This window comes from Oryx dammah, unplaced genomic scaffold, assembly GCF_014754425.2.
Source record: "Oryx dammah isolate SB20612 unplaced genomic scaffold, SCBI_Odam_1.1 HiC_scaffold_29, whole genome shotgun sequence".
NCBI lineage: Eukaryota > Metazoa > Chordata > Mammalia > Artiodactyla > Bovidae > Oryx > Oryx dammah.
The window spans coordinates 87,501,883-87,525,503 of NW_024070213.1; the positions used below are offsets into that span (position 1 = coordinate 87,501,883).

A 23,621-nucleotide genomic window follows, 5' to 3' on the forward strand; every position below is an offset into this window, starting at 1 on the left:
GTCTGCACTGGGTCTTCATTTTTGGCACATGGGCTTTCTCTAGTTGTGGTGTGCAAGGGGCTTCTCCTGTTGTGGAAGAAGTGGGCTCAGTAGTTGTGGCACATGGGCTTAGCTGACCCGCAGCATGTGGGATGTTAGGTCCCCAACCAGGGACTGAACGCACATTCCCTGCATTAGAAGATGCATTTTTAACCACTGGACCACCAGGGAAGTCCTTTCCCATGCCCTTCTGCAGTGACCTCACCAATCCTTCAAGAGACAGAATCTACCTCAGCACTCCCTGGTATCTAGGTGGTCCCTGTGACGACTTCAGTCAGTAGGAAACAATGGAAGTCATGAGTGCTAGTTCCAGTCAACATTCTTTATTTTTGCCACACTGCAAGGCTGTGGGATCTTAATTCCCCACCAGGGATTGAACCTGGGCCACCACAGTGAAAGCACCAAGTTCTAACCACTGAACCGCCAGGGAATTCCCTCAATCAACACTAACTGGCCTAGTGACTTCTGCTTCCTGCATTATGCAATGCAACCATTTGAGCAAAGCTCAAGGCATGGAAAGATATGTTTAGGTGTATTAGCTGACAGCCCCGACAGTTCCTAGGGAATGGCCAGCATTAACTTCTAGCCAGACTATTAATCATCTTCAACATCCAGCTCAGTTGAGTCTCTAAACTACTCCATTCCCAGCTGCCATCTCACTGTAACCATATGAGGTATTTCCAACTGCGCTCATTTAACCAATCAAACCATGAAAAATAATAAACTGTTGTTTTACACCATTATATTTTTAGGTGGACATAGTGAAAGTCGCTCAGTTGTGTCCGACTCTTTGCGACCCAATGGACTATACAGTCCATGGAATTCTCCAGGCCAGAATACTGGAGTGGGTAGCCTTTCCCTTCTCCAGGGGATCTTCCCAATCCAGGGATCAAACTCAGGTTTCTCGCATTGCAGGTGGATTCTTTACCAGCTGCGCCACAAGGGAAGCCCAAGAATACTGGAGTGGGTAGCCTATCCCTTCTCCAGCAGATCTTCCCGACCCAGGAATTGAACCAGGGTTTCCTGCATTGCAAGCGGATTGTTTACCAACTGAGCTATCAGGGAAGACCTGGTATGTCTTCCCAATTTATAGCAGCTTCCCACTTAGGGTCAAGGTACAATCTGAACACTCATTTATAGAATGCAGGTAATAATAATCCCAAGTGTTCTGAAGTTCGCTTTTTGATGTGAAATCATCCTCGAAGCAGTTAAGCACTATACAAACGTGTTATCTTTTCAGTAAATAATAAAGTTAAAACTTCTTGTGGGATCTAGTTCCCTGACCAGGGATCGAACCCACACCCCCTATAGTGGAAATGTGGAGTTTAATGGCTGGACCTCCGGGGGTCTCTCAAATTCTTTTATATTCAACAGAGAGGTAATGCCTTGCTTCTCTTATAAATATTCCTAGTTCTCGGGTAGGGATGATGTGTTTGCATCTAACCTGCTCTCAGTCCTGAAACCTTCCAAGGCCATCTATAAATCTGGCCTCATGACAGTTTTGCCATCCCAGTTAACACTATTATCTTCCAGTTCTGTATTCAAACCCTCTAGCACCCTCTCACTTCCCTCCAATTCCAACTATATGCTCAGAACAAGCCCTGTTCCTATAACTGACTCTAATCTCTGGCTAGATGTTTCTTCAACAACTATTCTTCCTTACATGAAGTCTTGAGAAGTGTTGCAGTATAGTGATTAAGAATAGAGACTCTGACTTTGATTCTTTACTAGGTGTTTGAATTTAGCGAAATTAGCCTATTTTGCTGTATTTTAATCCCCTGTAAAGTACTCGATATGTGTAATAAAGAGCTATGTGTTAACTATTATTAATTATACCACGTGTCAGATTAACTGGGACAACTAATTCAATCGTATTTACAAAGCAACTGTTCAAACTTCAAAAGGCATACATACCTTGTCTGACTTTCCAAAGTATTTTCATATTTCACAATTACTATTCAACAATATGGTAAGTTGAGGAACTAAATGTAAGACCTTAGTCTTTTAGTCTTCCTGACTAGTTCTGACTAAATAACTACATAAAATTTTTTAGAACTTAATTTGCCCTTGTGCTATATATATATAGTTAAGTCTTTTTAAAATCCAGCCTCTTAGTAAGATAAATTTAGTAGGGTCAGTATCCCAGTAATGTCAATGAACATCAAATGAGTATCTGATTCTTAGAATAACCTACAATAACCTGTTTCTTTCCATTTTTATCCGTCTCCTTAACAATGAAGCACTCCATATGTCTTAATGTACCCAAGAGCATCTGGAAATATTTTGATAATCTGAATATTCACTGAATGGAAAATATTCTAAGAGATAAACACTACTATTGGTAATTTTGCCTAAACCTCAAGTACAGAAAAATCTAGATTAGGAAAATTATTTCTCCATGGGCTAAAAGAGAAACTAGAATTAAAAGAGAAAACATTGGTTTAGACTCACTTATCTCCATCTTAAGATGTTAACTGGCAGTCTCTGTATTCAATAAAATGGGAAATACAGGAAATACTCAGGTGTCTTAGCTCTTCAACCAGTCTTTGCTGCTTTGGCAATATACATGCTTTTATTTCCTCAGTATTTTTTCTTATGATCACTACACGTTTGTTTTTTCTTAAAATATAAAGCCTTAAAATGCAGGTACTCTCTCTCTAGCATATGCACAGAAAGGAAAAACTTGCGTGTCCAATGGCCTCTAGAATCAGACCTGAAAAACTTATTAATCAGACTATGGATTCAGGGAACTGGGGATAGAGTCACTAAAGAGGTTGAGACAGCAGATGAGGGTTGAAGCACTTTTAATCACAGAAGAGTAAACAATAGTATAAACCGTTAACAGCTCACCCAGTGGCTGTTGTCCTCCAGCCCTCAGCTCACCCGCTACTCCCACCCACCCCGACTTCCTGCGTACCATTGAATAAAGAGCAGGGTATCAGCAGCTGTCCCTGTCACTACCAGGTGGCAGGAAGGGGATCTAGCTAGGGGCCGCAGCAATCCTGGCCACCCATTTCATGGTTGTCTGTTTGCATACAACTTCATGTGAAATATTCCAGCTCCAAAGAAGAAACAGTGCAGAAACGTGGAGCTAAATTCAGCTGCTCCATTCAGATGGTCAGGGCTCAAGAGCCATGGGCAACCAGGGAGTGGACACTCTGGAAACAGCATAATTCAAGATGCAGCCAAATCTGGGACTGAGGTGGGTTCGGAGGAGACCAGGCAAGACCTAATGGCCCTAGTCCAGAAATGTGCCCCAACCTAGGCAACGAGACTCAACGCATATGCACAAATGCACATGCACAGGCGCGCACAGACACACACACGGACGCGCGCACACAGAGCAAATAACATTACTGAAAGAACCTGGAGGCTATTAAATACGAAATGGCCGAGTCTTTTTTTTAAAAAGTGAAAATATTTGCTTCTTTGATTCTCCTCAGTGCCCTGCACACCCCCTAGTCCCAGGAATGTAGATGTGGGGAGGCCCAAGAGGAGTAGGTTGCCAGTGGCCCTACAAGTCTGTCTATGCTGAAGTCCCCATGCCAACCACCTTACTCTTCAACCCAGTAGCTGCCTCCCATGTGACCATTCACCCGATTGGCACCATTGCTGGAGCTGCGGCCACAGGGACCTTTAGTGTTGCTGGTTATATCTTCTTCCTCTGAGCTGCTCTCCACATCACTGCGATCATCCTTAGACACCTGGGAGGGATGGTGGGGGGCAAAGGTAGGAAAGGTAAGGACAGAACTCTTCTAGAATCGTAAGACAGACAGAGCCCACAGAGCCCATGCTTGGGCGCTGTTTCCAATCTGGCCTACTTTCTGGTGGCACCTGACTCAAAATACTATCGGGACCATAGAGACTTAGGAATACCTGCCTGCTTTCTCTGTTTCTCTCTCATCATCTCTAATTCTGTTCTCAATGTAGTAAGTAGCTGTCTTGGTAGAGGAGTTTACCTTTCAGGACCAGCCTAAAAGAGCTAAAACATTCACATACCCTTTCTCTTCTACCTCAAAAAGAGAAAAGGCCAACACAACAATACAGGGCTGCCGTCATCACTTCCACGGCAGTTTTGGTTATCTATAGAGTTTTGCCATATCCCCAAAGTTGATCCACAACTGGGTCTTTTTAGGTGTTCTACTCTTCCTGGGCTCAAATATTAACATCCAATGCACGTGTTTCTTCAGTTTTTTCCCTTTTCTCGTAACAGGATTACCTCTCTAGTGTCCTGAAGATGCACAACACGGTGAAGAGAAAAGCAGACTGGCAGTCAGCAAGACAGGATCCCAGTCCCAGTCGTGCTATTCTCTATGAATCTTCACCTTTCAAACTCAGCTTTTTATTCTGTATTTTCAAATGAAGGATTTGGATTAAAGCAGGGTTTTCCGATCTAAACTATTCTGCATACCTAGTAAAGTATTTCAAATTTTCTATCATGGACCATAAAAGTAAAAAGGAGAGACAGCCAGTGAGACCTCTGTCAGGCTTTTGCCCTCCAGAACTGAAGGATAATAAACGTGTTTTTTTTTTCTAAGTAAATAAGAGAAGGAGGTGATAAGGAAACAATACTAAAACTGCTGTTACCAGAGGGTGGGGTACTTGCTTTGGTTAACTCTAAGATTCTATGGCTTATTATAGCTATTGACCTCTGAACCCAGATCACGAGTTGATTATCTGATTGTCAGGAAATTTCCACCAGAGGGCAGTGTGTTAGATTTGAGCTAAAGGGAAGCTCAAAAGGGAGGGATGGGGGCGGGATAGAAGGGAAAAACAGAAATGGAAAAAAAAAAAGAGCAGACTCTACTCTTGCCTCAATTTAGGAAAAAGAATCTGGCAACTTGAGCTCCATTCAACAATGCCCCACAAGATCAGGAGAGAAGGCATGCTCCATACAATGCAGGGAACAGAAAGGAAAGCAGGAAGGAAGAGAAACATTCAGATAGACATGCTTCACTGAACACTAGAAGCACAGATACACTTACATGCAAGAGATGAAACTGTCCAGCTCCCACCAGGCATAGAAAAAAGGAAGGAGGTGAGAAAAGAGTGGAGAGTACAGAGTCTGGGTCTAATCCTTCCTGGATAGGTCACCTGGTCAGGGAAGAAAAGCAGGGGAAAAGAGAGATGTCCAATAGCTACACCAAGATGCACAGGCACACTAAGCAAGTTCTGAAAGCAATTAAAGCCATAAGGAACAGTGTCACAAGAGATCATATATTCCTGGGAAACATTCCATCCCTTTGTCCTAGAGTCGTACCCTCCAGCAGAGCCCCTCCCCTTGGGACTGTATGTTACTGAAGGCTGAATCCCTCAGGCTAATCACAGTTTGACTGACTACTTCAGAATTTGCAAAATTCAGTTATGAGTTTTATCACAGAATGATGCCTTTCTTTGTGCTTTTGGGCTCTTGAACTAAGGTGGGTATCTGAAGCCCTAAAAACCTATCTCACTTAAGTCCCTGCCTCATGCAACAGTAAGTGAGGCTGGTACTTAATTCCTTACATAAACTGTATCTTGAACACCACAGTGTGGCCATCTTGGGGTGGCTTGTGAATTACCATACCACTCCTAGGCAATCTAACATCTTGGCTTCTATACAGTTTATATCTTGGAACTCTGCATATGATTTCCTTTGAAAAAAGGCTTCCATGCTAAAATTAAAAATATGAAATCCATGATGTAGGTAAGGGGTAGGTTGAAATGGTCTCCAAAACCTAATCCTGTTTATTATTTAACAAAAGTCATTCCTATGGGGCAGGAAGAAGGCAGATCCTGCCTCTGACATCTAAGTCATGTCTTAGATGGCTAAACACTCATACTTAAAGAAAGATGAAAACATTAGAGCCCTAGGCTTTTTGCTTGGTAATACCTCAAAGAAAGAAGCCATCTTTTACCCTTACCTTTCCTCGGATCAAGGCTTTGAAAGCAATTCGTGCAATTAGGTAGGACCAGATGGCATGCAGGACCTGTAGGACCAGGAGAAGGCCATTGAAAAGCCACCAGGAGGGATAGGGCCCGATCATCTCCCAACTCTCAAAGAGGGTCGTGTTCAGGATCCTATAAGAGGAAGGTCAATGGTCAGATTCTAGAGTCAAAGCCAGACACATAGGGATGAAGTTGAATTTCCTGGAAAGCAGAACTTTGTGTTTTTACACCATGCTTTCTATCAGTGGAAGTTCCAGGGATATTCATGCACAGTGAGAAGATAGTAAAGAAAGGGGTCCATGGAGTTTTCTATCTTTAGGAATAATGGAAGATATAGAACTCTTAGCAACTGACAGAATAAGTCAGATTACTAATCACTTCAAATAAGTCATATTACTAATCCAAATATGCAGAGTATCACAAATTTGGGACAACGATTTTAATAATAACCCTAGGAATAATTCAGATCCTCATGCACATACAGGACAGCTGACTACTTCCCTCAGACTAAGGAAAATCTCCAACCCACAGAGTCAATACTTGTAATATAAAAGTCGTGAGTATATAAGTGAGAGTGTTGTGGGAGTGGGAGTGGTCAGGATGGGAAAGAATATAGAGCAGAAAAATAAGCAAAAGCCTGAGAAGTCCGCAATCAGTGCAAAAGAAGGCAAAGGAGTTACTTGGCCATAAAATGAGATGAATCAGGAGAGCCATAGCTAAGTGAGTTGGATGCTCTCGGTCTACATCATACTGTATTAGAAATACTGTACAGGGGAAATGAGGTCCTTCAAGAATCCATAAAAGGTCAGGTTAGGTCAAGCAAAAAGCAGAGCAATATTCTGGGTTAGGGAATCTTGGTGTCTGTTCCCTGAACTGGTGACCAGTTTCCCTAACACTTACCAGAATGGATAGATTCCCAGGCGAGTCACCACAAAAACAGCACTGAAGATCACAAAAAGGGTGTCACAGAGACGCTGGTACTTGGCATAATTGGCTAGCTTGGCTGCCTGGAGAAAGAAAGATAAGAATTGAATCGGGGAGAAAGCCAGTTCTCAGATAGGAAGAAAAGTAAAGAGGACTAGTGAGGAAGGAGTCGTTGAGGGGTCTTACCTCCAGCAAGAAGTCTGAGACATCATGTAGACACAAGACCAGCGTTCCCACTCGAACCATGTTGTTGATGTAGGAGAAGGTAATAAGCCCAATGGTGGCCAGGTGATGCACAAACATGATCAGAAAGTCCTAGGAAGGAATGCAAATAGCAGAGGCAGGTAAAGGCAAGGCCGCAGAGCTGCTACACAACTCAGTGCCCTGCACTGTTCTTGGAGGGTCTCATCCCACCCCTTAAGAGTTTCATTTTGTTTAAATTCTCCCCTAGGGAGCTGCCTAACATTTCACCCAAAACTCTCTCCATCAGTGACTGACCCATAATCTACACTCAATCTATAGCTCAAAACACAGAAAAGAGCAATTTTCTTTGGTAGCTGCAGAACATGTAGACTTCAGATGCATAGCTGATACCTGGAGACAATTTCCCAGGTGGTAGTCAGGCATACAAGCCTTATATATCTCAGATTCCTTGAGCGTCTGAGACTCTTCTGCACTGATGAAGGAAATTTCAACCAAAGGGACCTAAGAGAAAGGGGAGGTTTGTGGAGGGGAGAAGCTATTTCAAAACATTTCAGAGAAATGCTAAATAGTCCATCTTACTACAAGCACTTCCTGCTCTCAGATTTAAAGCTCTAATTTCCTCTTGGGTTCAAATAACAAGGTTAGACCCTGAGAAATCTCTAAATACCTGAGTTACTACACATAGCTAATAAATACTTCTCAGCCCAGTGAGGGATAGAGGGTGGGAGGAGGCAGGTAAATTCCATCAGAGAAGCAAGGATATAAAGTCTATGCTTTCCATATGGATGGATACAATCATATGTTCTAGTTCTTGAGTTGGGGATGAGTTTACAAGTACACATTCTAGAATGTTTTAAAACCTACATACATATTATAAACCTTTTTATATGTGTCATGTATTAAAATGAAATTTTAATAAGGAGACCTATGTCTCCATAGGAGTGTATGTAACTGTCTTGAGTCCAACTGACATTCTTTTAAGTAAGTGGGGTCACCAAGAGAGAACAGAGAGGGAACAAGGGTCACTAATGGCAAAAGTTTTTCTGGAATTGAAGCTTTTCCTGCATCAGGCCTTGCTATCCCTAAGTTTTGACTAGTTTCTTGAGCTTTATATGTGTAAGAACCTTGGAGAAAAACAAAGGAAAGGGTATGCTTCTTAGCTGGTTAACTGTTTTCATCCTGGGCTGCCCTGAATGACTCAAATATACTTCACTAGTCAGGGCTCACTTCTGAGAACATTACAAAGAGCTAAAAGTCAAACTGAACCTACTTTCACCCTCTTCTGTGGTCCTAATCAGGACAGAGAATCCATCACAATGACATAATGGAAGCTGCTGGAAAGGAGGGTGCCATAAATCAGGGTGTTGAGGGAGCCGACGCCCTTACCTTTCTTTTAATGTCTGTAAACTGAGAAAACATAAGAGACCAATAGAAAGCCAATTCCATGATATAATAGTAATAAAGTCCACTTGTGAGAGGCTGGAAGAGAGAAAGAAGTAGTGAGGATACCAGCTAGTCAGACTCATTCCGTGTCCCCAACTTTCTTTGTGTCAGCGCACTCATACCCCCAATTATTAAATACTCTTCCTCTCCATCATCTTCCAAGACGTGCAATAGCTAACAGACTTTGGATTGGTGTTGACACTTAAAACTCTTCCCTTCCACATATACATCTTTGTGTGCTAAATCACTTCAATCGTGTCCAACTCTTTGCAACCCTATGGACTGTAGCCTGCCAGGCTCCTCTGTCCATGGGATTCTCTAGGCAAGGATACTGGAGTGGGTTGCCATGCCCTCCTCCAGGGGATCTTCCGACCCAGGGATAGAACCCACATCTCTTATATCTCCTGCACTAGCAGGCGGGTTCTTCACCACTAGCGCCACCTGGGAAGCCCATACACATCTTTGGCTCATCTTTTAGAGATCAGGTAGGCTTCCCCGGTAGCTCAGCTGGTAAAGAATCTGCCTCCAATGCAGGAGACCCCAGTTTGATTCCTGGGTTGGGAAGATCTGCTGGAGAAGGGATAGGCTACTCACTCCAGTTTTCTTCGGGCTGGTAAAGAATCCACCTGCAATGTGGGAGACCTGGGTTTGATCCCTGGGTAAAGAGTTGTACATGACTGAGTGACTTTCACTTTCATGGTTAACAAGGACACGACTGAGCAACTAAGCACACACCCACACACACACCACAATCAAATCAGTGTGTCTAGAATTCTGGGCAATTTTCAGGGGATTAAATACACTGAGGCCTTACCTTCTTCCACCCTGTGAGCAACCCCCTGACATTTTTCTGCTTTAGACTTAGAACCAAGATGCTCTTATGGGATTCAAAAGGGATACCTGAACCAGAAAGCACCTCATTAAGTGCCAAGAAGCTGCTTTTCTTTTCAGCCCAATTAGGGTGAATATCTGGAACAAACAGGTCACTGGATTTCACTGCTGTGGGGACCCCAAAAATGAGACTCAGTCCCTAATCCCTCAAGAATCTCAAGGGAATGTGCTATCTGCCCTGGGACTGGAGATGCACTCTCCCCAACCCCATCCTACACACACACACACACAGACACACACACCTACACCCACACACCCACCCATGTCTTGAAGGGCTCAGATCTTACCTGATAAGGGTAACTGTGCCAGCACACACACACAGACACACCCACACACCCACCCACCCATGTCTTGAAGGGCTCAGATCTTACCTGATAAGGGTAACTGTGCCAGCACTGTCGGGTGTCCCAGAACCAAGGTGACTAAGAAAAAACAAATAATCCAAGTCAGTTTTAAGAATTCCCTCCTGGCCCATCTACCTCTTTCTCTCTATACTTTGGGCAAAGAGATGGGAAAGAAAATGGAACCCATCTAGACAGAATTTAGGGATCCTTAAAGGCTAAATAAACAATTATACTTTTTTGCTAGAACAAGAAAGTGCTATTACGAAGAGAGAAACAGTACATAAGAGCAAAGAGAGCGCTAAGATAGCTTTTGGAAACATCACAACCTGGAATATATAGGAAATTGGGAGGTAGGAAGACAATGATTTCATTTAATAACCAAAGGAGATCTCTCTGTGCCAAAGATTCAAAAGTAATCTTCTCCAATGGAGTTTCAATTATGTCCTTTAAGAGGGTTGTCCATTTCACCTAAGTTGTTGAATTTATTACTATTAAACTGTTCATAATGTGGTCTTACTATTCTTTCAATGTCTACACGACCTATAGTTATAGCCTCTTTTTCTCCCTGATACTGATAATTTGTTTTCTTGTTTTTTTCTAAAGGTTTATCAATTTTAATTATAACTTTCAAAGAACCAACCTTTGGCTTTAGTAATTTTCTCCATTATTTTCTAATGCCTATTTCATCATTTTTTGCTTTTCTTTTTTTTCCTTTCTTTTAACGTACTTTGGGTTTACTTTGCTCTTCTTTTTCTGGATCTTAAAGTGAAAACTTAATCACTGATTTTAAAGTTTTCTTCTTTTCTAATATAAACAATTAAAGTTATAAATTTCCTCAAAAGTATGCTTTAGCTGCATACCACAAACTTTGGTATGTTGTATTTTCAGCATCATTCAATTAAAAGTATTTTCTAATTCCCTTGTGATTTCTTATTTGATCTTTGGGTTATTCAGAAAAGTTGTTTAACTTATAAATATTTTCTAGACATCTTATTATTGATTTGATTCCTGTTTTAATTCCATTATGGTCAGAGAACATATTTTATAAGATTTCAAAATTTTTAAATTTGCTGAGACTAATTTTATGGCCTAGCATATGGTTTATCTTAGTTGATCCTTTACATGGACTTGAAAATAATATATATCCTTCAGCTGCTGGTGTGGTGTCCTATAAATGTCAATTAGGCCAAACTGGTTGGACTCTTATTTAAACCTTCTACATCCTCAGTGATTTTGTCTAGTGATTTAATCAATTATTATGAGCATTAAAATCTCCAAATATGATTGTGTAATTGTCTATTCCCTTCCTTCAGTTCTGCTTCCTTATGTTTCACGTATTTTGAAACTTCAATTATGCATTTAGAGGAAAATACTGTGGTACAGTAGGAAAGAAAAAAAAGACTAATGAATCAAAAAGCCTGAAATTCTTCCTTGACTCTGATAATCAATTGCAAAGCAGGAATAACACCTACTTCAATGAGTTACTGATGTCATTTCTTTAACTGTCTCCTCCTTGCAAGAATAGGACTTTTGTCAAATGCCTTGTAAACCATCATGTACTATGTCAATTTAATTAATACTATTATTATTAGCATTATTTAAGGAGAAACAGGGTCATGAGGTTACTGATGTCAGGCCCCAGACAGAAGACAGTCTATTTAGCTTATAAACCTGGGCTCTAGGCATCACAAAGAAAAAACAAAAGAGAGTAGAGGACAAAGCTCTAAAGGTATTTAACTCTTATCTCTAGGGATGCACGAATGATTAGACCCCAACAGAGAACCAGAGAAAGTTCAGACTCACCGACCAGAGAAATCTAATTCCGTAGCAGAATATACATAAATAAAAAGTGAATCTCCACCTAGATGGGTGAAGAGAAGTTAGACAAGCATTTACTCAAAAGAAAGTCTCTGAGCTAAAGAATTCAAGGTAGCACATTTGGGGATAACAGAGTTTACTGGTAAGAAACTGATGATATACTGTTACCTAAAAAGCCAAAGAGATAAAAATCTTCCAGCCTCTGTTTAAAAATAGATTTCTACAAGTATATACTGGTTTCAGTGAACTTTTCTTTTATATCAGACTCTCTGATGATAGTGCCTTTTTTTTTTTTTTTGCATGACAGTGAGAAATAGTGCTTGGTGTCCAGAGGATAATCAGTAAAAACCCAGTGAAATGAACTATAGCATGTCCAGAAAAGGGATGCTTCCTATTAAAATGTCAATCTATAGCAAGCTGGAACTATCTCTACCAAGGTATATGAGGGTGTGCATATCTACCTACATAAGTGAAAGTAGAGGAATTCATTCCCAATTTCTTTGGGAAAGGTGAACAAAATGCAACTACAGCTAGCTTAGGAGCAAGCATGTCTAAGAAACTAAGGGTGACCAGGCTTTCAGTTCTCTTCTTTCCAGCCTATAACAGAGTTAGCCTTCTGCATCCATTGACTGTTATCCTAACAGGAGAAGTGATTTCCAAAAAGAAAACCTTAATCCAGTCATACCCCACCCTTCTCCTCACTCCCCACCTCCTTCCATACACCTACATGCTTTCACAAAATTTAGTGAGCGTTGGGGGCTTGTCCTGATTCCTCCGATGGCGAAACCAGCATTGGATTTTTCGGACATCCCAGTCTAGTTGCTTTGACAGGCCCTCCAGCCTTTTCTCATCAGGATACTGTAGACGTATGACCAGAGTCAGAACATTGCTTTTTCTTCAAACCTTGCTCATTAAAGCCCTTTGACAAGGTGAGTGGCAGAGGGGTAATAACTACAGTGATTTAAGTAACGTTTTTCTTTCTAGGTTTCATCCCCAAAGTCATTTTTATGTAAGAAGTACTATTTTACACATCAAGGACCTTTACCATTCACCTATACACATAGCTATTTGGTTTTCTCCCTCCAGCCCGAGTGAAAAAAAAAAAATTAAAAACCCAACCTGGGAGGGAGGTTTAAAAGGGAAGGGACATATGTATACCTATGGCTGATTCATGTTGATATTTGGCAGAAACCAACACAATTCTGTAAAGTATTTATCCTTCAATTTAAAAAAAAAAAAAATTCAACTTGCAAAGGCTATCAGGACCATCTCCATCTTGATTATGCAACTAGGTAATGACAAGAGCTGAAGCAGGGAAAAACAAAATCAAAATATGATGTGTGTCTCAGGGAGTAGGGGTGGTGGTGACTGCTAGGCCTAAATCTCCAATGTATGTAATTTTGACTTATTTAAGGTATCCTAGCCCAAAGGTATTTCCTTGAATGGATAAAGTTCTCCTAATAGCTCTATGGACTATCCAAACCTGAAAGATCATCCCATCCTATCCTTAGCCTTGGAAATAGTTGCTCTCTATCCTCCCATGCCCTATGGGATGAACCTTAACAAAAATCTCTCTGGTTTTTTTTTTGGCCCACTTACCTTGGTAATAGACATGAACACTTTTTCAAGGATAGCATTAGGTTGTGCCTGATAAGGACCACTGTCCTGTATGCCAACATGGAGTGCACAGGGTTTGGCAATAAACCTGTAATGGAGAAAACCCAAAAGCCAATTCTAAAGACTGTTTGCTAAGCATTAAGCAAAAATTCTGATTAGGGGACTGATAAGGCGGAAAGGGGGAACACTTGGCAGGGAGCCAGAACTTTTTGATTTAATCCTGAATTCTGCCACTGATTCACTTGAGAAGTGACCTGTTTAAGAAATATTGGATTATAAGCTCTCTTTCCATTTTTCCCTGGTTTCCCTTATCACATTTTGAGCTTCAGAGTAAGAAAGACCTAGATCAAATCATTAGTCTACCATTTACTGCCTGTATGAACCTGGGCAACTTATTTAATCTTGCTAAACCTTTGGACATGGAACAACAGACTGGTTCCAAATAGGAAAAGGAGTACGTCAAAGCTGTATATTGTCACCCTGCTTATTTAACTTATATGCAGAGTACATCAAGAGAAACGCTGGGCTGGAGGAAGCACAAGCTGGAATCAAGATTGCCGGGAGAAATATCAGTAACCTCAGATATGCAGATGACACCACCCTTATGGCAGAAAGTGAAGAAGAACTAAAAAGCCTCTTGATAAAAGTGAAAAAGGAGAGTGAAAAAGTTGGCTTAAAGCTCAACATTCAGAAAACTAAGATCATGGCATCCGGTCCCATCACTTCATGGCAAATAGATGGGGAAAACAGTGGAAACAGTGGCTGACTTTATTTTTCTGGGCTCCAAAATCACTGCAGATGCTGGCTGCAGTCATGAAATTAAAAGACGCTTACTCCTTGGAAGGAAAGTTATGACCAACCTAGACAGCATATTAAAAAGCAGAGACATTACTTTGCCAACAAAGGTCCGTCTAGTCAAGGCTATGGTTTTTCCAGTGGTCATGTATTCTCCTGGTCATGTATGGATTTGACAGTTGGACTGTGAAGAAAGCTAACTGCTGAAGAATTGATGCTTTTGAACTGTGGTGTTGGAGAAGACTCTTGAGAGTCCCTTGGACTGCAAGGAGATCCAACCAGTCCATTCTGAAGGAGATCAGCCCTGGGATTTCTTTGGAAGGACTGATGTTGAAGCTCAAACTCCAATACTTTGGCCACCTCATGCAAAGAGCTGACTCATTGGAAAAGACCCTGATGCTGGGAGAGATTGGGGGCAGGAGAAGGGGATAACAGAAGATGAGATGGCTGGATGGCATCACCCACTCAATGGACCTGGGTTTGGGTGGACTCCGGAAGTTGGTGATGGACAGGGAGGCCTGGCACGCTGCGGTTCATGGGGTTGCAGAGTCCGATACAACTGAGCGACTGAACTGAACTGAAACCTCAGTTTTTTTTCCATTTGTAAGATGAAAATAATATCAACATTCTTGCTACTGAACATAAGGCCAACAGATAAACAGCATTACTGGCTTTTCCTAGCAGCTTCTTAGAAGTGCAGAATCTCAAACCCCATCTCAGACCAGCAAAATTAGAATCTGCACTAACAAGATCCCCAGGGGATTCATTCATATTCCCATTAGAAGCAGGCCTACTTTACTTGAATCTTGCAGGTACAATGATATAACATATATGAAGACCCTGACACAAGGAAGTGCTTAATAAATGATAGTTCTCCTTATATCAAACCATCAAGATCTTAACTGGAGGGAAAAGTAGAACTGAGACGGAGCTCCTCCTAAACAAATATCCTTGGTCATGGTCACCTTCCTGCCTAATCAAAAGACTATGGAAATAATTAGACCTTTAGAAGCTCTGAAGAAAAAAAATCCAGAAACTACAGACAGTAGTAAGAAAGAAACTACCTATTAGTACCAGTTCTAATCCCAGATCTACCAATAAGACACATAAAGTTGGTCAAGTCACTTGATTATTGAGTTTTGATTCTGTCATCTAAAGGAGATGATGCCTCAGATTTTTTCCTAAGATTCCATGATGATATCATTGATTATAATTAATTTATAACTTTTAGATTTGAAAACTGAGGAATTATTCCTTAGCTCTTTAAGAAAGATCTCCCTCTTTTCCACAACCAAAGATTTCTATGAGCCTCAGCTCTAAGAAAAGCTTTATGTAATCACTTTCAGAATAAGTCAAAACCAGTTCTAGCTCTCTTAGCATCTTAGGGAGTTGTATGATGAAATAATAACTGGGAGGTGTAAGATGGAGTGTTCTTGACCTATTTTATTTATCTGCATTCAAATCCGGAATTTGTCTCTATGGGAGGGACTGAAAATAAGAAGCTCTGTTTATTATCTTTCTCTGTGGAAACTTTCACCTTTATCACCAAAGTTCCCAAGACATGGGGAAACACAGATTCAGAGCACAAAGTAATCCACATCTGTAACCCATTCTTCTCTTTTACACAAGTAGTATAAAACTTTCATTCAAATACCAATGCTAATAGAAACATTAGTTTATATTTCCTGGTATATAATTCTGCATACAAATATTTTAAACTCCTGCTGCTGCTGCTGCTGCTATGTCACTTCAGTCATGTCCGACTCTGTGTGACCCCAGAGATGGCAGCCCACTAGGCTCCCCCGTCCCTGGGATTCTCCAGGCAAGAATACTGGAGTGGGCTGCCATTTCCTTCTCCAATGCATGAAAGTGAAAGTGAAGTCACTCAGTCGTGTCCAACCCTCAGTGACCCCATGGACTGCAGCCTTCCAGACTCCTCTGTCCATGGGATTTTCCAGGCAAGAGTACTGGAGTGGGGTGCCATTGCCTTCTCCGTTTTAAACTCCTACCCATGTTTAAATTCCTTGAGAAGACAGAGAATACTACTTTTGTATTTATCAAGGTTCTATGCTCAGTAATTGCATACTGAGTGACTGGTGTAGCGAATTCCACCCTTGCTGTTGGAGCTCAGTTTGGACCCAGCATTGATCAGTATCCAGAAGGGTAATTAATTAAGGCAGCCATACTTGAGACTTCCCTGGCAGTCCAGTGCTTAGAACTTCATGTTTCCACTGCAAGAAATGGAATTCCTTGGGTGGGTTCAATCCCTAGTTGGGGAACTAAGATCCCACAAGCTGCATGCTGTGGCCAAAAAAAAAAAAAAAGGTAGCCATTCTTTGTTGTTGAGTTGGTGCTATATCATATCTGAGATAAAAGCCCTGAATCATCTCTCTGAATGAAGAAGTAGACCTGAGAACAAAAAAACCAGTCTTTCCAATTCCTATTCTTATTCCCTGAAGCAGGCCTCTTTCTTAATCCAGTCAGGAGATTAAAGGCCCTGGGGCTAACAGACTTCATGAAAGTTACCTATAGAATGAGGATGATAATATCTGCTCCACAGGGTTATTTTAAAGATGAAATGACATAGTTACAGTAGAGCTCAGTCATATCTGAGTCTTTGCGGCCCCACAGACTGCACACCAGGATTCCCTGTCCATCATCACCAATTCCCAGAGCTTGCTCAAACTCCTGTCCATCAAATCGGTGATGCTATGCAACCATCTCATCCTCTGTCGTCCCCTTCTCCTGCCTTCAATCTTTCCCAGCATCAGGGTCTTTTCCAATGAGTCTTCCCGTTAGGTGGCCAAAGTATTGGAGCTTCAGCTTTAGCACCAGTCTTTTCAATGAATATTCAGGACTGATCTCCTTTGGATTGATCTTGCAGTCCAAGGGACTCTCAAGAGTCTTTTTCAACACCACAGTTCAAAAGCATCAATTTTCAGTGTTCAGCTTTATGGTCCAACTCTCACATCCATCGATTACTACTGGAAAAACTATAGCTTTGACTACATGGACCATCAGAAAATGACATGATGTATGCCTACCCAGTACCTGACACTTTGTAAACATTCATTAAAGGCAGCTATTATTATTTTTACTAGAAACAGTTTGGTCTGGGTACTCCCTGATGGTACCTCGAACAAAGTGAGAAAAGCAGGAAATCCTCTTTCACGCAACAGGGAGAGGTTTGTACCCTGATCACTTGGGCAAAGCCAAGATAACTGCTTTATTATCTAGACCTTGAAGCAGACTTAATATCCTAGAGCTGTCATAAGCTCACATCCTGTCCTCATTAGTTCAGAGTTCAATGAAAGACACAGAGCTACTGGCATCAAGTCAGTGACAGCTGGACAGACCTTAAGAAAATCTGCTTATTTGACAAAATATTTATTGGGCACTGATATTGTGCCAAAGCATGAAGCATAAAACCCACATAAGGAATTATGATCGAAAAAGAACTTTTCCTGTGTTAAAAAAATTCAAAACAGGGGACTTCCCTGGTGGTTAAAACTCCACACTTTCACTGCAGAGGGTACGGGTTTGACCTCTGGTTGGGGAACTAAGATCCCACATGCTGTGTGGCACAGCCAAAAACAAACCAACAAAAAAAACCCATTTCAAATCAGAAACCTGAACAAAACAAATACTAGTCATGCATTCATTCCGCATCACTTACCTGGCATTTAGAATAACAGAAAATAGGTATCTAGGTTGGTCTAATTCCAAAGAGCCTAGAATTAGCATTCATCATTTCTGCTAGATCAGCACTTCTCAAAGTGTGCCTGGAGACTTGCGACATTTTTCAGGAGCTCTGCTCTGCAAGGTCAAAATTATTCTGATAATAATTCTATAGTTTCATAACAGTTCATTTCTCTCACATTCTCTTATAAGTGTACAGTGAAAATTTCCACAGCTTACATGACACACAGCTAGAGACTGAAGGCAGAACTGATGAGAACGCAGCTGCTAGATGCCCAAGAGACTCAAACCTGGAAAATAATACTATTTTCACTTTTTTTTTTTTTTTGTTTTGGGCAAGTGCTGAATAAGTTTTCATAAAGCATTAGTTAACAATACAATATATTGTTATTTACAAGCAAATGAGTAAATACTTAAAAAATTTTTAATTTCTAAAACGGTACATATTGATTTTTAATAGTATAAAAGAGTCCTGGTATACTAGTTGAAAACTACTGTCCTGGAAAACTACTGTCCTTGTGATTTTCTGTTCAGTCCAGGATCAATCTGTTGCCCAAGTTTTAAATAATTTGAAGACCAGACTGCCCTTTGCCTGAAGATCTGAGTAAGTAGGCATTTAGTGGTCTACAGTGGCAAACTACTCCTTTCCACCTGCCACACCAGGAACATGAGTCTAGTGATCCAAACCCTGACTGTAATATATCTATCCTGCTCTATAGAGATCATTTCATTCTGCCCCTTTCTTGCCCTCCAGATACATGGTAGCAGCTGACCTAAGCCTGGGTTAAGATGAATTACTCACCACTTTGCTCTTACATACTAAAGACAAGAGCTAGACCAACAATGCTTTTTGACCCACTGCAACATCACTGACGAATATGAACTATATACAAATATGTTTGAAAGTCTAGATTGAGTTTCTCAACTAATGTATCATGGCAGGTAACACAGATGGGCTATACTTTTTTCTTTTTCAAGGCTCATTTACTTTTAAAAATATTTATTTGTTTATTTTTAGCTGTGCTGGGTCTTTGCTGCTTGGGCTTTTCTCTAGTTGGGGTGAATGGGGGCTACTCTTTGTTGCAGTGTTCAGGCTTCTCATTGTGGTGGCTTTTCTTGTTGCAGAGCAGATTCAAGAGCGCATGGGCTTCAGAAATTGCAGCGAGTGGGCTCAAGAGTTGTGGTTTCTGGGCTCTAGACCACAGGCTCAATACTTGTGCTGCATGGGCTCAGCTGCTCCTTGGCATGTGGGGTCCTCCCAGATCAGAGATCCAACCTGTGTCTCCTGCACTGGCTGCTCCTGCTGCTAAGTCGCTTCAGTCATGTCCAACTCTGTGTGACCCCATAGACAGCAGCTCACCAGGCTCCCCCATCCCTGGGATTCTCTAGGCAAGAATACTGGAGTGGGTTGCCATTTCCTTCTCCAATGCATGAAAAGTGAAAGTCAAAGTGAAGTTGCTCAGTCATGTCCGACTCTTAGCGACCCCATGAACTGCAGCCTACCAGGCTCCTCCGTCCATGGGATTTTCCAGGCAAGAGTACTGGAGTGGGGTGCCAGTGCCTTCTCCTGCACTGGCAGGTGGATTCTTTACCAGTGAGCCACCAGGGAAGCCCTGAGATGGGCTACGCTTATTTCGAGATGTTGCTCTCAGCTCTCAGGGTGGCCCACAGGTGGACGGTGGCCAGAAACCCCATCTGTAGCCTTTGGTCTCATGTACCCATTGTGCATGCACATATTATTTTCTATGTGTGCAGCAACATGACTCAGTTGGAAAGTACTGGCTTAGATCAATTCTGGAAAAATACAAAAATGTCAAAACTGATACATAAAAAAGAAAAATAACCATCAAAGAAACTGAAACAGACAACAAGATGAAGATGGGAAAAATACAATAAAAAGAGAAAGGTCTTACACAGACTGATGAAGATGGTATATCATTAAATAAAGAGCACTGAGTAACTAAATATTTTGAACCTGAATGCTCCCCCTATCCATCTTCCACAGACACACACAGAGATGAAAGCTGAGATATTTAAAGGTAAATGTGGAGTCCCATAGAAGACAAATTCAGAAAGTCCTTTCCCTTTACAACTGAATTCTTTTCCCTTCCTTCCATCTTTCCTTCCTCTCTTTCTGGCCATGCCACTTGGTTTGTGGGATTCTCTGATCAGGGACTGAACCCACACTCTCAGCAGTGAAAGTGCAGCAGAGTTCTAACCGCTGGACTGCCAGGGAATTCCCTACAACTGAATTCTTAATAAACCAATCACATAAAAAATTTGAGCAGCTTCTGTAGAGTTGAAAGGGAAGGAGAAAGTAAAACAGATACTCAGGCAGAGGGAACAGCATGTGCTAAAGAAGGGATAAGAAAGGGCTTAGAGACCTATGCGATGTACAGATTGGGAGTTGGGGTGGAGACAGTGATAGGAGAGAAACTACAGGCGCCTTGCATGTTATGTTAAGCTTGAATTTCATCCCACAGTGATGGAAAGTCACTGAAAAGATTTTGGGCTATTGTAAAAAAAATCCATGCTAGATGCAATAAAGCACTGAATTAAGGCTACAGAAATGGAAAGGCAAGGTTGGATTCAACCCAAGAGATGGCAAGAAAGTGAAACTGATAGAACTTGGTGACTGGGTAGATATAATAAGAATCAAAAGAAAAACGAAAAATCAAGGGTGCCTTCTGTTTCCAGATTGGGAAACTAAGTTGATTATGGTGCCTCAACCAAGTAGAGAATAAGATAAGAAAAGCAAATTTAGGAGTGAAAGATGAGTTATCTGTATACTGAATTTGAGGTACTTGTGGAACATTGAAATGCAACAGTCTAGTAAGGCAAATAAACCTGGAAAAGGGGCTTAAGGTAACATATACACCAAGATATGAGAAAGAAGAGAGAGAATGAGAATATAGGTGGTAGCTAAAATTATGAGGGTGGATTGACTGCATAAGAAAGGAATATAAACTAAAAAGAGAACGAAGGTAAGAATACTAGGAAATACAACATAAAAGGTGAATTTAGGGGGTGGGAAGGTCAGAGGTGGAGTCGTATCAAATGAGGCAGAGATCAAGTAAGACAAGAATTTCAGTATCCACTGGATTTGGCAATTTGGAGACCAGTGATAACCTTTACCAAATAAATTCCAGTGAAATGGAGACTAAACGGCAGGAGTGAGTTAGAGCATTAAAAATATAAAGAGAAAAAAAGAAGTGGAAATAGCTAGGGCTCTCTCAAGAATCTTGACTAAAAAGAGAAAGGAATATCTTCACTTAGTGCATCAGAACCACTTTATCTAAAACTAATATCCCTGTGCTTTAGATCCATTCCATTTCCTCATCAGAAATTTCATTCTATTTAGTCCTCTTTTTTCCTATTTTCAGCTTTGTTCTCTACTTGTTTCCTCTCAGACCTTGAATATGCTCAAGTTTTCCCATCCTAAAACAGCTCTTCCTGTCCCTCACAGCCTTTGGCTCTCACCATCCCACAACGAAAGTTCTTGAAAAAGTTCTCTCCTCATGACTTCTCTTCTAATTCCTACTCATTCCTGAACCCTCCTGTGTCTCTCATCTGGCTTCAGTCCATATTCTCCACTGAAGCTGCTCTTGCCAAAGTGGTTAATGATCTTACTGTGAAATCAAATGGATACTTTTCAGGCCCATATCTTACCTGACGACTCAGTGCCATTTGACATTATTGAGCATGCTTTCCCCCTTGAAATGCTCTTTTCTCTTAGCTTCCTTTCTGTCACACTTTTCCCAGTAGAACTAGATTTTTTAGTATGCACTGCTAGTTTGGACAATGTGCTACGCACCTTGGACAAGTTACTTACTTTTCTGGTTGTTTCAGTTTTTTCATCTGTAAATGAGGAATAACAACAACATCTACCTACTTCATAAAGTTACTATGAAGATTTAATGTTCAGTACTTAGAACGGTGGCTGGGACAAAGTGAGTACTTAGTAAATGCTAGCTACTGATACTTTCAGGGGCTTCCCAGGTGGCTCGGTGGTAAAGAATCCACCTGCCAATGCAGGCAAGTCGCCTTACCTTGCTGGCTCCTCACTGCCTGCATCTGGGCGGCTACCACTCTTCCCAGGAGGTGATGCCCACATGTTCGCACTGATTTGATCAAATACTGTATGGCTACCATACCTCTTATCTTCTTTTGGGTTTCTTCTTCCTTTTTGTTGTTTTTCAGTTGCTAAAGGTAGCTCGTGCTCAGCTGCATCCAACTGTTTGTGACTCATAGACTATAGCCCACTACGCTGCTCTGTCCATGGGATTTTTTCCAGGCAAGAATATTGCAATGTGTTGCCATTTCCTCTTCTAGAGGATCTTCCCAACCCAGGGATTGAACTCACATCTCCTGCTTGGCACGTGAATTCTTTACTGCTGAGCCATAATGGAAGCCTTTAGTTGTTAAGTCCTGTCCAATTCTTCTACGACCCCATGGACTATAGCCGGCCAGGCTCCTCTGTCTTCAGGATTTCCCAAGCAAGAATACTGGAGTGGGTTGCCACTTCCTTCTCCAAGCAATCTTCCTGACCCGGGGACTAAAGCTGCATCTCTTGCTTGGCAGACAGATACTTTATCACACTGAGCCACCTGGGAAGCCTGCCTTTTCCAAAAACAGCTTCCTCAGGGTTCTACGCAGATTCTTACTTTATTCTATACACACATCCTAGGTGATCTGAGTCAATTATGGCAGAGAGTCTGTATGGTCCACAGACCCCAGAGCACCCCTGAGATACACTCTGGGGGCCCATAAAATCAAAACTGTTTTCATAATATTATTAAGACATTATTCGCCTTTGTTATGGTGTTGACATTTGCAATGATCATGCGAAAAGAGCAACGGTGGATACACTTATAGAACCTGAGCACAAATCAAAGCAGTGGCACCCAACTGTAGGAGTAGTTACTATATTCTTTCTTGCTATAGCCTCTTGGTTAACAACGACGCCAGTTTCACTAAAGCATGCCCTTGATGAAGCAATACAAATGATTAATTTTATTAAATGCCTACTCTTGGGACTTCCCTGGTAGTTCAGTGGCTAAGACTCCATGTTCCCAATACATGGGACCCAGGTTCAATCTCTAGTCAGGGAACTAGATCCCACATGCTGCATGGGATTTTTTTGCATGCCACAAGAAGATCAAAGACTCCACATACCACAACTAAAACACAGAGCAGCCAAATAAATAAACAAATAGTTTCTTTTAAAGCCAATCCTTGGGTACATTTTTTAAAAAGTAGTCTGTGATAAGATGGGAAGTACACAGAAAGCACTTTTACTGCATACCAAGGAACAAATGCACTTGGTTGACTGAACTGTATGTTCAACTAAATCACTTTTTTCAAAGAACACCATTTTTACCCACAAGAATGACTGACAGAAAAACTAAGGTTATTCAGGACCTGCGTACTTAAGATACATTTTCTTAAAAATGAATGAAAAGGGCCTGTTACTTAAAAAAAAACAAACATTCTTTCCATTGATAAAATTCAAGCTTTTAAGTGACACTTTGAATTTTAGAGAATTCATATCTGCCTTTGAGCTCGACAACATCCCAATACATACTTCAAGGCTTTTCTAATGAGACTGTTACAATGAGATTAACTATATGATTTTTTTAGTATCATATTATGTAATATACATTTAAAAGATTTGTATAACTTAGGGAACCAGTATTTTCTCACATGACCAATACATGCTGCTGCTGCTGCTAAGTCGCTTCAGTTGTGTCCGACTCTGTGAGACCCCATAGACGGCAGCCCACCAGGCTCCCCCATCCCTGGGCTTCTCCAGGCAAGAACACTGGAGTGGGCTGCCATTTCCTTCTCCAATGCATGAAAGTGAAAAGTGAATGTGAAGTCGCTCAGTCGTGTTTGACTCTTAGCGACCCCATGGACGGC

General features: G+C 41.3%; 1 protein-coding gene across 2 annotated transcripts in view; it reads right to left on the minus strand.

Moving 5' to 3' along the window:
• Window positions 1-2,826: 2,826 nt before the first annotated feature.
• The window catches only part of CERS5 (ceramide synthase 5), a 30,750-nt gene continuing 9,955 nt past the window's right edge, over window positions 2,827-23,621 (minus strand). The window contains exons 2-11 of one of the 2 annotated variants that reach the window (XM_040234100.1): window positions 13,191-13,296; window positions 12,319-12,449; window positions 11,577-11,634; window positions 9,801-9,851; window positions 8,482-8,574; window positions 7,078-7,206; window positions 6,868-6,974; window positions 5,943-6,099; window positions 5,025-5,133; window positions 2,827-3,743 (exon numbers count right to left, since the gene is read on the minus strand). In XM_040234100.1, coding sequence (XP_040090034.1) covers window positions 3,736-3,743; window positions 5,025-5,133; window positions 5,943-6,099; window positions 6,868-6,974; window positions 7,078-7,206; window positions 8,482-8,574; window positions 9,801-9,851; window positions 11,577-11,634; window positions 12,319-12,449; window positions 13,191-13,296 — 949 coding nt within the window. In that variant the 3' untranslated portion in view covers window positions 2,827-3,735. The remainder of the gene's footprint in view (window positions 3,744-5,024; window positions 5,134-5,942; window positions 6,100-6,867; window positions 6,975-7,077; window positions 7,207-8,481; window positions 8,575-9,800; window positions 9,852-11,576; window positions 11,635-12,318; window positions 12,450-13,190; window positions 13,297-23,621) is intronic. The other variant, XM_040234099.1, reaches the window with a different exon arrangement.